This window comes from Myxocyprinus asiaticus, chromosome 7 (genome assembly GCF_019703515.2).
Source record: "Myxocyprinus asiaticus isolate MX2 ecotype Aquarium Trade chromosome 7, UBuf_Myxa_2, whole genome shotgun sequence".
NCBI classification, from domain to species: domain Eukaryota; kingdom Metazoa; phylum Chordata; class Actinopteri; order Cypriniformes; family Catostomidae; genus Myxocyprinus; species Myxocyprinus asiaticus.
In genome coordinates this window covers 50,050,849-50,065,244 of record NC_059350.1, presented here as the reverse complement: position 1 = coordinate 50,065,244, position 14,396 = coordinate 50,050,849, and the positions used below count along the sequence as shown (strand labels likewise).

Genomic DNA, 14,396 nt, shown 5'->3' with positions numbered 1-14,396 from the left:
TTGTAGAAGTTTCTAACACATCTTTCTTTTCTTGTTTCCTTTTACTGGTGGTTCAGGAGGAACATAAGGTAGCTGCGATTCGCCTTCCATTCTCGCGCTCGCTCTGCACAGCATCAAGGAAGCCGCGCTGATGACGTGTGATTGTCTGCGCGAACGAGTTGCGTGGTGGAATGCAAATATAGATTGACAGACAGGAAGGACATCCTATCATTACATTCGGACCGAATGCAATGATTGGTTGATCGTTTTTTTAGTCTGTCCCTTCCACAGAAGATATATATACACTATATTGCCAAAAGTATTCGCTCACCCATCCAAATAATTGAATTCAGGTGTTCCAATCACTTTCATGGCCACAGGTGTATAAAATGAAGCACCTAGGCATGCAGACTGCTTCTACAAACATTTGTGAAAGAATGGGCCGCTCTCAGGAGCTCAGTGAATTCCAGCGTGGTACTGTGATAGGATGCCACCTGTGCAACAAGTCCAGTTGTGAAATTTCCTCGCTACTAAATATTCCACAGTCAACTGTCAGTGGTATTATAACAAAGTGGAAGCGATTGGGAATGACAGCAACTCAGCCACGAAGTGGTAGGCCACGTAAAATGACAGAGCGGGGTCAGCGGACGCTGAGGCGCATAGTGCACAGAGGTCGCCAACTTTCTGCAGAGTCAATCACTACAGACCTCCAAAGTTCATGTGGCCTTCAGATTAGCTCAAGAACAGTGCGTAGAGAGCTTCATGGAATGGGTTTCCATGGCCGAGCATCTGCATCCAAGCCATACATCACCAAGTGCAATGCAAAGCGTCGGATGCAGTGGTGTAAAGCACGCCGCCACTGGACTCTAGAGCAGTGGAGACGCGTTCTCTGGAGTGACGAATCACGCTTCTCCATCTGGCAATCTGATGGACGAGTCTGGGTTTGGCGGTTGCCAGGAGAACGGTACTTGTCTGACTTTGGTGGAGGGGGGATTATGGTGTGTGGTTGTTTTTCAGGAGCTGGGCTTGGCCCCTTAGTTCCAGTGAAAGGAACTCTGAATGCTTCAGCATACCAAGAGATTTTGGACAATTCCATGCTCCCAACTTTGTGGGAACAGTTTAGGGATGGCCCCTTCCTGTTCCAACATGACTGCGCACCAGTGCACAAAGCAAGGTCCATAAAGACATGGATGAGCGAGTTTGGTGTGGAAGAACTTGACTGGCCTGCACAGAGTCCTGACCTCAACCCGATAGAGCACCTTTGGGATGAATTAGAGCGAAGACTGCGAGCCAGGCCTTCTCGTCCAACATCAGTGTCTGACCTCACAAATGCGCTTCTGGAAGAATGGTCAAAAATTCCCATAAACACACTCCTAAACCTTGTGGAAAGCCTTCCCAGAAGAGTTGAAGCTGTTATAGCTGCAAAGGGTGGGCCGACGTCATATTAAACCCTATGGATTAAGAATGGGATGTCACTTAAGTTCATATGCGTCTAAAGGCAGATGAGTGAATACTTTTGGCAATATAGTGTATATATATATATATATATATATATATATATATATATATATATATATATTGAACAAATTATAGTATCATGGTATACAAATGTAATCAAATAAACCCGATAAATATATCACTGTACCATGTGACATATTCTCGACAGGTTTCATGAGATTTAGCCTACCCACGAACACTTAATTTAAGGCTTTATTTTTTATAGTTTTATAGATATAAATCTGTGATCCATGCATTTCTTTGGTCATTGTGTATCCTGGTTTGTTTTCTCTCTCAAGTAAATCTCAAAATGTTCATCAGAGCCAAATGGAGGTGTCTAGAGGCGGTCAATATCTGCATTTGACACACTCACTTGTCACTGCTAATTCAGGAGCCAAGAGCCCTTCCAAAATCAATTACAACCTAATTACACTTGCACACAGTTTACAAGCCTTTATCCCCACTTTTCTAGTGTTTGAGGTGAGATAGAGTCTAAAACAGAGAGTTTTAAAAAAAAGAAAGTTGAAGTTCATATGAACAAGGAAGGTTTCACCTTTGATCACATTTGTTTGTTCAGACCAATATCTCTATACAACATAGACTATAAAATTGTGCATGTCTCATGCACTCTGATATTTTGTTAAATGGAATAGTTCACCCAAAAATGAAAATTCTGTCATTATTAATCCACTCTCATGTCATTCAAAACCTGTTTGTTTTTACCATTTTCATGGAACACCAAAGGAGAATTTTCGAAGTATCTTTACACAGCTCTTTACCATAAAACATTCATAGTAATCACATCTGTCAGGCTCCAAAAAAAGAGACAAAAAACACCATAAAAGCACAATAAATGCATCAGAAAAGTAGTCCATACGACTAATGTGCTACATTCCAAGTTGCTCAAAGCCATACCTTTATGTGAGGAACAGACTGTCGTTATTTGTTATTCACTAGAAATTTTACCCTCTACCAAATCTCTGAAATTGCATTCTCCATATTCAAACTGTTGCGCCGCATCCAGTTTTGATTGAATTATCACTTATCATATGACTTCAGGGGTCTCGGAAAACAGTGTAGAAGTACCTTCATGGTACTTTTTACGGTGTTGTTTTTTTTTTTTCTTTTTTTTTTTGGGGGGTGGGGGATTTACAGACAAATTCACCATACCTATACTGTCTTTGTAACGACATAGCTGAGTAAAGATTCTGCACAAAGTTTTGCTTTTGTGTTTAAAGGAAAAATAAGGTCTAGAATGACACAAGGGTTTGTATACAATAACAGAATTTGTAAATTTTTTGGTGAACTATTCCTTTAAGCATTTCAGATTCTGTGCATTGATGTGTACGTGTGTTTGCGCATGTGTGTGTAGCTGAGATGTCTCAGGTCTAAATATACACCGCTGTACCTGAAGTCTCCAAGTGTGCGGTCGGTCAGGGGGGTCCAGACCAGTGACGAGTCAGAGACACCTGCCTCTCTGTGTCATTCTGAGGGGCCCGGGCCGTGTCAGGTTTGCACACACACACTCCTTGAGTGACGTGGAGCCAGCAGTTATGCATCTCAAACATGGATAACTCAGTGCCAACAGGGTGGAAAGGTTAAAAAAGGCAAATCGCCTTCATTCTTTTCTGTTTTTGTAGGTAAAGCTTGGACACATTCATTGACATCAGTGTAGTAACTGAAAGCTAATCTTTATCTTTACCTTTACCTTAACTCTTAAATTAAATATTTTACCTCCAAATTTGCATACCAATTTCTAAGGCAAGCATCTAAAAATAAACATTTTCCATAGCACCTTAGGTTTAGCAAAGAAACTACTTATCAAGAACCATAGTTTTCTCTATAGGGTTCTAAGGTGTCCACAGAAGCATTTGGTGTTAATTTATGTGGTTTTCAGATATGCGTATTTGGCCATTCCCTCAAAAATCTGTTTAAAAACTCCAGTTTTCAGTTTCCTATCGTGATTGTTTTACAAAGTATGCGGTTATGGAGAGCTTTTTCGAAAGCACCATTCCAGTGTGGATAAGAGGCGGAAACGTATCAAAATCAGTGTTTTTACAAACAAACTCGTTTTAGTGTGGGTGTGACCTTTCCCGGTTCATGTAGATGTTCTTCTTATAAACTAAAAGTAACTAGTAAAGTAGCATTGGGAAGTCCTATTCATTAAATTGAATTGGAACTTTGGTCTCTAGCGACATCTGTGGTTGAAACTGAAAATTCCAAGAAACTTGCAGAGAAAAAATGTATGTGAATCAGTACTGTTTCAGACCATTCTGGGGGGGGGCTCCTCTTTGGTGCCCTCCCAGCAGGTGGCACCCTAGGCGACCGCCTAGTTCTAGTGCTGTTTCGGCACTGCTCTTATGCCAGATAAATCTCATGGTTTGAGGTTACCTGATTTGCCTGTGATCACTCTGAGACATTCATCTGCAGTGCCTGAGTTATGATGTACTATTTTCACTTTGCTATTATGTTATTAATTTAAACATTCATAACCAAAATATTACTTGCTTTGAGGGAGAATGAAAAATGAGGATTTAACAATGATCGGGATAAAATATTCTTTATTAAACATGAAAATAATATGCAGAAATGTGCAATATAACCATTACAATAATAAACAGTTTCCTTAATCATTTCTTTGGAAGTATTCTATTCTACCTATAGTGGCGTTTAGATGCAATTTGAAGTTGTCCACTCTGTTTAAACACCCTATCTGCTAAAAGGGCAATGGAAAGTGGTACAACAACTTGTGCATTTCTGCGACTGGAGTTAAAAAAAAAAACATGTTATAGTAACTTTCCTGGAAAATGAAACCTATTAAATATTGAGTTGAGTCTACTCCAAATTCTTTGTAAATCAATTTGATCAAATCAGTAAAGACAACTGGTTCAAAAGAATGATTTATTTGCGAATCAGACATCAGTTCTTTCGCTTTCCCTTTTTAATTGAAACTTTTAGAGTGTAACTCTAAGTTAAACCTAAATTTCCAGTAATTTGTAGTATCTAATTTGTCTCCTACAAAAACCGGACCACTTTTAAAAAGTTTCTTTCTACTTTATTCTCTAAGAGAAAGTTTGGTTAGCATGTTGTGCTCTGGAGCAATTTGGTTGGGAATGATTTCTTGTGTTTACAAGAATCTTGGTTTCATTTGGGGGTTAAATGGGGCAACATTCCTGAGGTGTTAGAAGAAGCCTGACTCATGTTATGGCCTGGTTTATTAGAAGAAAGCACTCATGCAGACAACCGTTCAAATTTCTGGGAGTCTTTTGCCTCATTTAGACATTGTGTGAAGTATTTTGGCAAAAGATGGCAACACACATTAAAGGATTATTTTGGCAGGACAGGTGGCCATTGTCTTGGTTCCTTAAGTCTGCCTCTGAAGTGACATGAAACAAATGTGTGTTTGTTGTGAAAAGGCAGCAGTCCGCTAAGGGTCAAAGGTGATACCAGCTCAAATTAAAACAACTCTTGTCTGTTTTTCTAGCAGTTCTATCACAATTAGCTATTTTATGCAGCAGAGCGGATTGAATGTATTTGATCCTTTACTTTTTTATTGCTAATGTTTGCTCAAAGGTTGCTCTTTTATAGCCCAGAAGACTTAATGGGGATCTTAGTTATGTTTAAGTGTCAACTTTGTATTTGATATTTCTAATAAACATGACACAAATGAAAAAAAAAGTGTTGGCAATAAGAGAACAGAGTGATAAAATTAAGTTCTTGGTTATATTTAATTTAAGCATCTACTTTGTCTAAATTCCTTGGGAATAAGAAAAATAGACAAAAGTTAGACAATTGTTGATGTATGTGTTTAGAGCCATAAAATTAATGTGGGTAGCTTATAATTTGGTCTTGGAAGAATTTGATGAGAAATATCTGAGGTAATATCGAAATCTCTGACAATTGATTACAGACGTTTTGCGACATTGCGACCCGATCTCATGAAAATTCGTACATAATTTACGAGTTGGCTATTTCATGTGGTCTCGCACGATGTTGTTCGCATAAACTCGTATGACTCATCATGTGCAAATTCCCGGATGTCTAATGCAGAAGTAAGCGCGAGTTCCGCGCACGAGGCGTTAAGGGCATACTTATTAATATTATGCCCTTACCCAAACCCCTTATCTAAACTTAACCAATCAGTAGAGTGTATAAACATGATAGGAAACTGTTGTGTGTGACAGAAGCAAGTAATTGTCGCGTATTAGATGGAAACTATGTCCAGCGACGTCATTGGCTGCAGTGAAAGTCATAGGAATTCAAACGAGTGCAGTCGCACGATATCATACGAATTAGCCAAATTTAGAAATGTCGTTCGAATCCTGACGATTTCGCCGTGAGAGTGTGTTGGACAATATCAAAATCTCTTCTGAGGTCTTTTTCTAAGTAGAAAAATCTGAGAAGCAAGAGAATTCATCAAAAGTCTCCATTCGTTCTTCATTTTAATCTCATTGGTGTCTTGGAGAAAATACTGAGATAAGAAAGAGGTCTCACTTTTGTTGTTTCCTGCACTGACTGAAAACATCTACCCTACTCCAGAGACTGTTTAGCCCAAGACGAAGCACTTCTATTAAAATGAAAGGGAGAAATTGGCGTACTCCCCATATGGCGGATGTAGAAAAGGAAGTCCCGCCTTACAGGTAAAAGAGTCAATCACCTTTTAGGTACTGTACAGACATCGCCTGTCAGTCATCTAGAAAAAGTGCATGCACATTAGCTGGCCAGCTGAGAAAAAAGCATTTTTTTAGCGTGATCTGGGCTAAAAAAAAAAAAAAGAAAAAGAAGCATAATTTATGATGCCATTGTTTTCAGGTTTTACTGTTGATTTGAAATATGTTATTTGATCGTAATCATGACCAGCTGTTTTCGAGATTTCTGTCCTTCTCTATTCATGTAGATAGGAGCTGTACTTTTATGCATCTTGTATCCATAAACAAATAGCTACCTGGGAGCGTTCCAAAGATGGCCGCCAAGTTGACTGATTTGCCTTGAAAGGGACTCATCTTTTGAGTGTAGCAACACTGATTTGTTGAAGGTTTCTTCCTATGTTGATGTCCCAGTTTCAGGCTCGTGCTTCAGATGGAAGCATGCTGATGCCCTAAATAACCAATCAGAAAACAGACTGTTTCCTTCTTTACAGGTATGACTTCATAGAGATCCGAGATGGGAATTCAGAGTCTGCTGACCTGCTGGGAAAGCACTGCAGTAACATCGCTCCCCCTGCCATCATTTCCTCCGGTCCCGTCATCCACATCAAGTTCGTATCTGATTATGCACACCAGGGTGCCGGCTTCTCCCTGCGCTACGAAATCTACAAGACCGGTGAGTGAGCGCTATCCTAAGAAGACTTGAGGAGCACTTTTATTCAAGGAAGAATTCTGCTGTTAATAATTCAGTGTTTGACAATGAAAAACTCAAGCATTCCATATAACACTTTTAGACTTTTTCCAGACTTTGTCTACATGGGACACCTGCAAAACTACATTGCTGTCCATCAGAATTTTTTGCTATTCATTTTTATTCGTTCTACATTTAAAGCTGTTGTGTATAATTATTATGATAATTTTTATTTATTTATGTTAAATCCCAGCTGAATATGCAGAGTCAGCTATAAGTAAGACATTCGTCTGTTGATTTGACCTATACGTTCCAACATTCCTATTTGTTTGAGAGGCCTGTCCATCCCGACATGGCAACATTAACTCAACCAATGCTGTGGATTTGGGGACTTTCTGTTTGTTCAACCAATGGAAGACGGGGGGAGTTTTCTAAAATCTGGTTGAAAACAGTTAATATTTTTGCAATTCCACAGTGATGCATATATTACACATTTAATCTTTAAATAAATTTGGACCGTTACACAAAAGCAAGCTTGTGATGTTTTCGATATCTGGCTATTAAATAATACTTTGTTTTTTTACCATAAGAATGCTGGCAGTTGACATGATATGTAATTTTTACTGTCCTTAAAGAAAAAGGCCAATATTTTTGTTTCTTATGTTTGTGTAATTTGGTATCATTCAAGTTTTTTTTTTTTTTTTTTTTTTTTTTTTTGCGATTTCAAGTGAAATGTGACAATTTTCCTGCATTCCTATGATTTGTCCTCATCATGAACTGTGAAATAAATGATTCAAAATGAACAAATGTGGTAGAAATACAATTAAAGGAATATTTCGGGTTTAAAATAAGTTAGGCTCAATCAAAAGTCTTTGTGGCATAATGTTGATTACCACAAAAATAACTTTGACTCTTTCCTCCTTTTCATATAAAAAGAAAAAAAGAAGCAATAGTAGAGGTTACAGTGAGGCACTTCCAATGGATGTGAATGGGGCCAATTTTTGGAGGTTTAAAGGCAGAAATGTGAAGCTTATAATTTTATAAAAGCACTTACATTAATTCTTCTGTTAAAACTGATTTATTATTTGAGCTGTAAAGTTGTTTAAATTGTAATTTTTACAGTCATAGGGTTTTAGGGTTTGTTGACATAACATCGTCATGGCAACGAAGTTGTAAAATTGGCTATAACTTTACACAGAAATGGAAAGTAGGCAATTTTATTGCTAAAATCATGTTATCACACATGTTGTTTACATCTTGTGGCTATACTTTTAAAATGGATTGGCCCCATTCACTTCCATTGTAAGTTTTTTTTACATTACATTTACATAAATTGGCTGATGCTTTTATCCAAAGCAACTTACAGTGCCCTGATTACAGGGACAGTCCCTCTGGAGCAACCTGGAGTTAAGTGCCTTGCTCAAGGACACAGTGGTGGTGGCTGTGGGGATTGAACCAACAACCTTCCACTTACCAGTTCAGCACTTTAGTCCACTACACCACCACCACTCCATATAATTTTTTTTAAAGAGAAGGTGGGACGAGTCAAAATAATTTTTTTATGTTAGTCAACATTATACCACAAATGCTGTCGATTGAGCTTTACTTGTATTGAAACTGGAATATTCCTTTAAAATATATTGGTCTTATCTAATTGGAGTCTATTTGCAAAAATTGCTGGTTATGAATGTACATATTGCCACAAAAATGTAAAACAATTCTTCCCTACTTTGTCACCAATGATTAAAACCCATTTCTAATTGGGCAATCTCTTGGGGATCATTGACAATGTTGCTAATCAGGATCCCAACAGGAAGTAAACAAGACTTTTTTGTCTTGTGTACTTCCTGTTGTAAGAAGAGGTTTTACAGATAAAGAAGGTTTTTCTTACAGGTTTTTCTCCTACTATTAATACAGTTTGTAATGTCTATTTGGAACTTTTTCCATGTTCATTTATTCACAGTACCGCCTCTCCCTATATGCATATTACCCAGTCTGCATAGGGAACCAACTCCATGGGGGGCACCATCTTACTATAGGGGGCACCAGAAACTCCACTGGCTGCCCTTCTTCGCATGTTATACGTCATTCAGTGACCCGATAGCAGTTGCGGAACATAGACGATTGCCTGGCAGCTCGCACAACACCTCGCACAACCCCCCGACTTTAAACTGTCGCGGTAAACGTTGGCATCTGGTGTGGACAGTTTTTTTTAATTTATTATTATTTTTTTTTTAATTTTATAAATGTTTGAATTATGCATTTCGAAATAACACTAAATACAATTTGTATTGATGCTTTGTAAGACCAAGTCATGCTTTCAACAAAGCAATATTTCTTGAGTAATTTTTGGCACTCTTTACATAAGACATGATCTTTTGGTCATCATCTCTCCAGATGTAGAGACAAGCAACACATTTCCTTTAGCTGTTTGCTTTCGTCAGTTAGTGGTCTGGATGTTTGTGTGAAGTGTACACCCTGTCTCGCCCATTGATTGATGGCTGATTGGAGAAGGATTTTTGAGGGTCACAAGCAGCTTAGGTGGTTCATCGTGCTGATTTTTGAGGCACTCTGGTTACGCTGTAAATCTCGTTAGCAGAATAACCTCCTGCAACCTTTAACTTGCAGTTTCAGAAGGTCACGGCCTCTCCATCCCGCTGCAAGGCCGTCAGACACGCTTCTGAATGTTCCCTCAAAGTTTCCGAAACACTCCCAGACCAATTAAACATCAAGGGAGAGAATAAAATAAAATAAACGGAGTTTAGAGGAAAGAAGGGAGGGGGTGATGCTTAACTCTTTTCATCCCTCCATGTGCATGCCAGGAATGCCCTCTTAATTGGACTCTGATCTCTTGTCCTTGGGGAATTATGGAGTTTAGAGAGAACTGACTCGAGTGCACTGGCAATTTGTGCCCTGTATGGACCTTGTAGTTGTCTGTAGGGATTTTACTGTAGTAGTGATATGCCGCTTGAAGTACATACTTGCTAGGGGCACGCTAGTCAAGCCTTTTGGCGCAACACATCAGAAATTGAGATTTTCCCTTTTTCTGAAGAAAGTATTAGCATTGTTTCCGCATGAAAATAGTTGCTAGGGCATTGCTAGGTGGTTGCAAGGGTGTTCTTGGTGGTTGCTAGGTGGTTGCTTAGTCATAAGAGCCCACTCCCAGGTCTCTATTATATTCTGAGCTTGATAATATGAAAAGAAAATCGAGATAGTAGAAGCAAAAATTATTACACGGCTCAACGTATCGCAAAAGCTGAGAGGGGGAAGTATTTGGTACTAAAACATTTTTCTCCCAGATGAGATTGGTGGTTTTGAAGGTTAATGCTCTATCGAGTTTTAAATTAACATAACCTAACTCCCTACCCTAAACCTTAAACATATACCTAACCGATAATGTCATACAAAGCAAATGTGAGTTGAAAAACACAATTGCTCAAACAGCTATGTAATTTTTTTTTGGTGCTTCCATGACAGCTGCGTTTCCACCCAAATATTTTCATGCACATTTTGAAAATGCTATGATATGATATGCGAATAAACTCTCAAAATTAGCATAACATTTAATGCGCCAGGAGGAGGTGGATTTTGTAGAGTTTCGCATTAGTTAAAATGCTCATTAAAATGATGGAAACGGCTTATTTGCATGAACAATGACGTGTCATGACCATTTGCACGGTGGTCTTGCTGACACCGAAGGACTCACCAACAACTTCTAAAGCGTGATGGCAATGTGCTCGTCGGATGGTATAGGTCTGCAAGAGCTTTACGTGAGTGGCTCAACGAAAGGCCCGACCATGGCACACATTCTTCATATGTACCCCTTGTTAGACGAAAGTGCTTCACCCACAGATCTTTGTTAAAGTGGGTCCTCACAATTCACCAGAACTCTTTTGAGCACGGGCGCTCCCAGGTATATGGAGGCTGTCAGCGAATGGGGATAGCCATTTGAGCCCTCATTATGTGAGCTATTGCACTTATTCTGTGACGTCTCCTATTATTTAATAACATAAATGTACTATTGCTTTATTACAGCAAATACAACTCTACCCAAAGCAAAGAGGTTGTTCAGCTGTCTCCCTCAAGATAATGTGCATTTATAGTTCATAGAAACGTGCAATGTTTAGCATTTTCTTTAGTTGAATTTGCAGAAATGTGCATTATAATGTGAAACATTTTGTTGGAAACCCAGCTACTTTCGAATCATGTGTCGAATCGTGTGATCTCTAGTCCTTTTCACCGCAAATGCAATGCTCAATCAATTGAGCTACTGCAAAATTAGATTGTGCCTGAACAAGCTTATAAATGTACCGTTTTTCTCATTATTTGTGTAAAAGGGAATAAAAGTCATTGTTGTTTTAGTGCCTCTAGTGTTCATTTCACCAGGATGCTGCTGCGATACTTAATGAGAAATGTCAGTGTTGGGTAAATTACAAAAAAAAAATTATCCACCACAAATTACTAACCACTTCTCTAAAATTATAATCTGATTACTTTACTGATTACTTCATTGAAAAATATTACATTACTAATTACTTTACGTTTAAGTTACTTTCTTACACTTGTCACAAACATTGTTTTTTCACTCAACAAATTCAAAATAATGTCTATTTTCTCCTTGTTCATTGTTGCACACCCTTCAGCTGCCACAGATAAGAAAACAGATGTACATATGAACAGAAGAATTCCCATTTTATTTATGTATTACACATGAATATTTTTTTTAAATATTTGTAACCCAAGTAATGTACTTAAAAGTAATTACTTTCTTTGAAGTCAGTAACTATAATCTGATCATAAGAATTTAAAATGTAATGTGTTACACTACTTTTTTTGTTGCCTAAAAGTAATTAGATTACTGTAACTAATTTCTTTGTAATCCAATTACACCCAACACTGAGAATTGTAAAAACAATTTTGCAAAAATAAGTATATTAACGTGTTTCTGTTAGGTTAGTGACTGCATTGAATATGCTTCCAATAATATGGCACTCGCCTTACACTCATGGGAGTGTAGCATTTAATGTTGTTTTGCAACAGGGACGATTAACCTGGTATCATAAGCGCTCTGGCTTCATTGTAGCTGGTGTGAATAACAGCAGAGTTATTTAAGCCTTCATCTCACCTCTGTAATTGCTGAAATCATCATCGATGCCCTCAGGTAGTTACCGCAGTTACAGTTTCTAACTCCAGTAGCATTACTCACGTGCTATAGCCCCACAATCTCATTTGACACGGTATACAGAAACAGCTGAAGAGCATCTTTTAATAAAGATGTGCTGTGCCTTTTCTCTTTGGGATACTAATATAACCATGTGTGGGTGTAGAAGAGATAGCATGGAAAACATAGTGGTAACATGTTTCTGTTTACTGTGTGATTTTTGTGTTTTGTAGGTTGTGTTGCATAAGGACAAATGTCAAATAATTGTATGAGATGAGCCTACATTAACATCACAACAATGTTGTAGTCTCTCTGAATTTTGAGTTGGGGGCATGTCAATTAAAGAGTCATGCTGGAAGCCAATTGGTACATAATAAGTTATCATTAGGACTTCTTGTCACATTTTTTGTGCTCATTTTTGGGGAAATTTGCAGAATTTATTTCAACATGGTAAAATGTGTTAAATGGACCAGTGAGGACTACTGTACATTCTTTTTGGTCACTATGATCATTATGAGATTAGTCAAAATATTTCATAAATGAAGCCACAACGGGTGGAGAATGTGTAGAACAATTCTGCGAAAATCTGCGAGTTTTCCAGGTGTAGATTCTCTTTGGGCCTGGTTATATTTGTTACAGCTGACTGAAATTTAGTTTGTACGCATTTTGTGCACTTTTTATGAAGCTTGCTTGAAATTACTACTCATTTAGAGGGTTTATGAGAAGACAGGCTTGTGCAGTTCAACTACATTCCCCAAAATTCTCTGTGGCAGCACAACTATGATAAAATACACAGAAATTGCAAAACTAGTGTACTTTTTTTGTACTAGCACTAAAAAACTTGAGATCTGCATGTTTTCAAGACATCTCTTTCTACAATAAACCCAAATGATTGACTATTCCCTCTTCCTGCATTCCACAAAATAATTTATTTTTAAATGACAGGTTTTAGGGCGCAAACCAGAGTTTACAGGTTTGCATCCCGACTGCCAAAAGTGAGAAAAAGTTCATCTTTGAGGGAACTGTTGTTTACACGAAACGGCGCAATCACTGGAATGTGGGAAAGTGTAAGCGTGGGTGAGTCCCGAAGTTTATGTCTCTGTATACGGAGAGGCGTCACAGAGATAATGATCTTTGGTGAACACTTTCCACAGATGTTTTTACGTTTTAGTCATTACTGAGACTGAGAAAACCAAACTCTCACTCATGATCACACAGTAAACCCACGCTGGTCTCTAAATGACCCTGGAGTAACATGCAATTGCATTGTTATGTACAGCGTCTCTTATAGCCATTACGGCTGACTAACACTCCTTGATTGTATTTTTTAGTTTTTGGCTGCTCAGTTTTTGTTTTGCTCAAAGCAACAACATGTTCCTCTAGAGTTTTAGAAGTGATCTCAGCAATGTAGAAGACTTTCAAGTCTCTATTTGCTCTCCATGTCATCTTGCTATCAAGTAGAAAGCAATTTCTATCCTGTGGGTTTGGTTGCTTTAACAAGAAGGCAGGGTAGGTAGTTAGAGCTGAAGGCTTTAAAATGGAGCATTTTATAGGAGAAGAGCAAGAGAGACAGCTATAAAGAGAGACAGACAGCAACCGATTCAAAGCAACTGTTAAAAGTGGCAGTAAATTCCAGCGGGCGACCAGGATAGCCTCCAGACCGCTTCACCACCAGAGGTGGGGGGCGGGACAAGCGTCACCAAGAGCGACAGAGACCTCTGGCCCTAATCAGTTCTTCTAACTCTTCCTGTGAGTGCACTCAGATGGCGGCAGCAGCAGCGATGGGCCCGAAGGCTGCTCAGCGGGAAGTCTTCCTGCAGTAACCGTGGCAACAGCATCAAAATCATGTGACTGGGGCAGAAGGGGTTGTTTTGTTGCACGTGCCATTGGGGGCAACAATCTGGCATGACTAAACTGGGCCAAAGAAACGGGGCGGCAAAGGTGGGAGATCTTCGTCTGGGGGGGTCTCCAAGGAGGACTTTAGGGGTGGTTCTGTTGGTTTCACAAAAATTCTTTAGGACAATTACAAATATAAACATGTTTAGAAACGTTATTGCTTTTTTATGGCTCAAGAGACTCAAGGTACAAAAAAGTCTCCGCTTTCAAATTATGTCACATATTAGGCACTTAACAGTCTAAAATAGCTAATAACAGTCACTCTGCAGCACTTTTCAATTGAAAGCATAGGTAATCTATTAATAACACCATTAAATCTTACAAAATCCTAGCAAGACAATAATAAACCATGGCTAATCTTAAAAATGAAGAGAAGTGCCATTTGTAATTTGTCAAATTTGTTAAAACTTCTGAGAGATCCAACTGCCAACCTGCCATTTATTCTACACCATAGCAGAGGAATAATATTCTATTTATTCATTCAATTTTACAGTTCGATGTGTTTTATTTTATTGTCACACTTCTT

General features: G+C 38.5%; 1 protein-coding gene across 4 annotated transcripts in view; it reads left to right on the top strand.

Annotated features, from left to right (window-relative positions):
* The window catches only part of nrp2a (neuropilin 2a), a 125,310-nt gene that overhangs the window by 35,001 nt on the left and 75,913 nt on the right, over nt 1-14,396 (top strand). For all 4 annotated transcript variants that reach the window (XM_051702163.1, XM_051702164.1, XM_051702161.1 and 1 more), the window contains one exon: nt 6,617-6,798. In XM_051702163.1, coding sequence (XP_051558123.1) covers nt 6,617-6,798 — 182 coding nt within the window. The remainder of the gene's footprint in view (nt 1-6,616; nt 6,799-14,396) is intronic.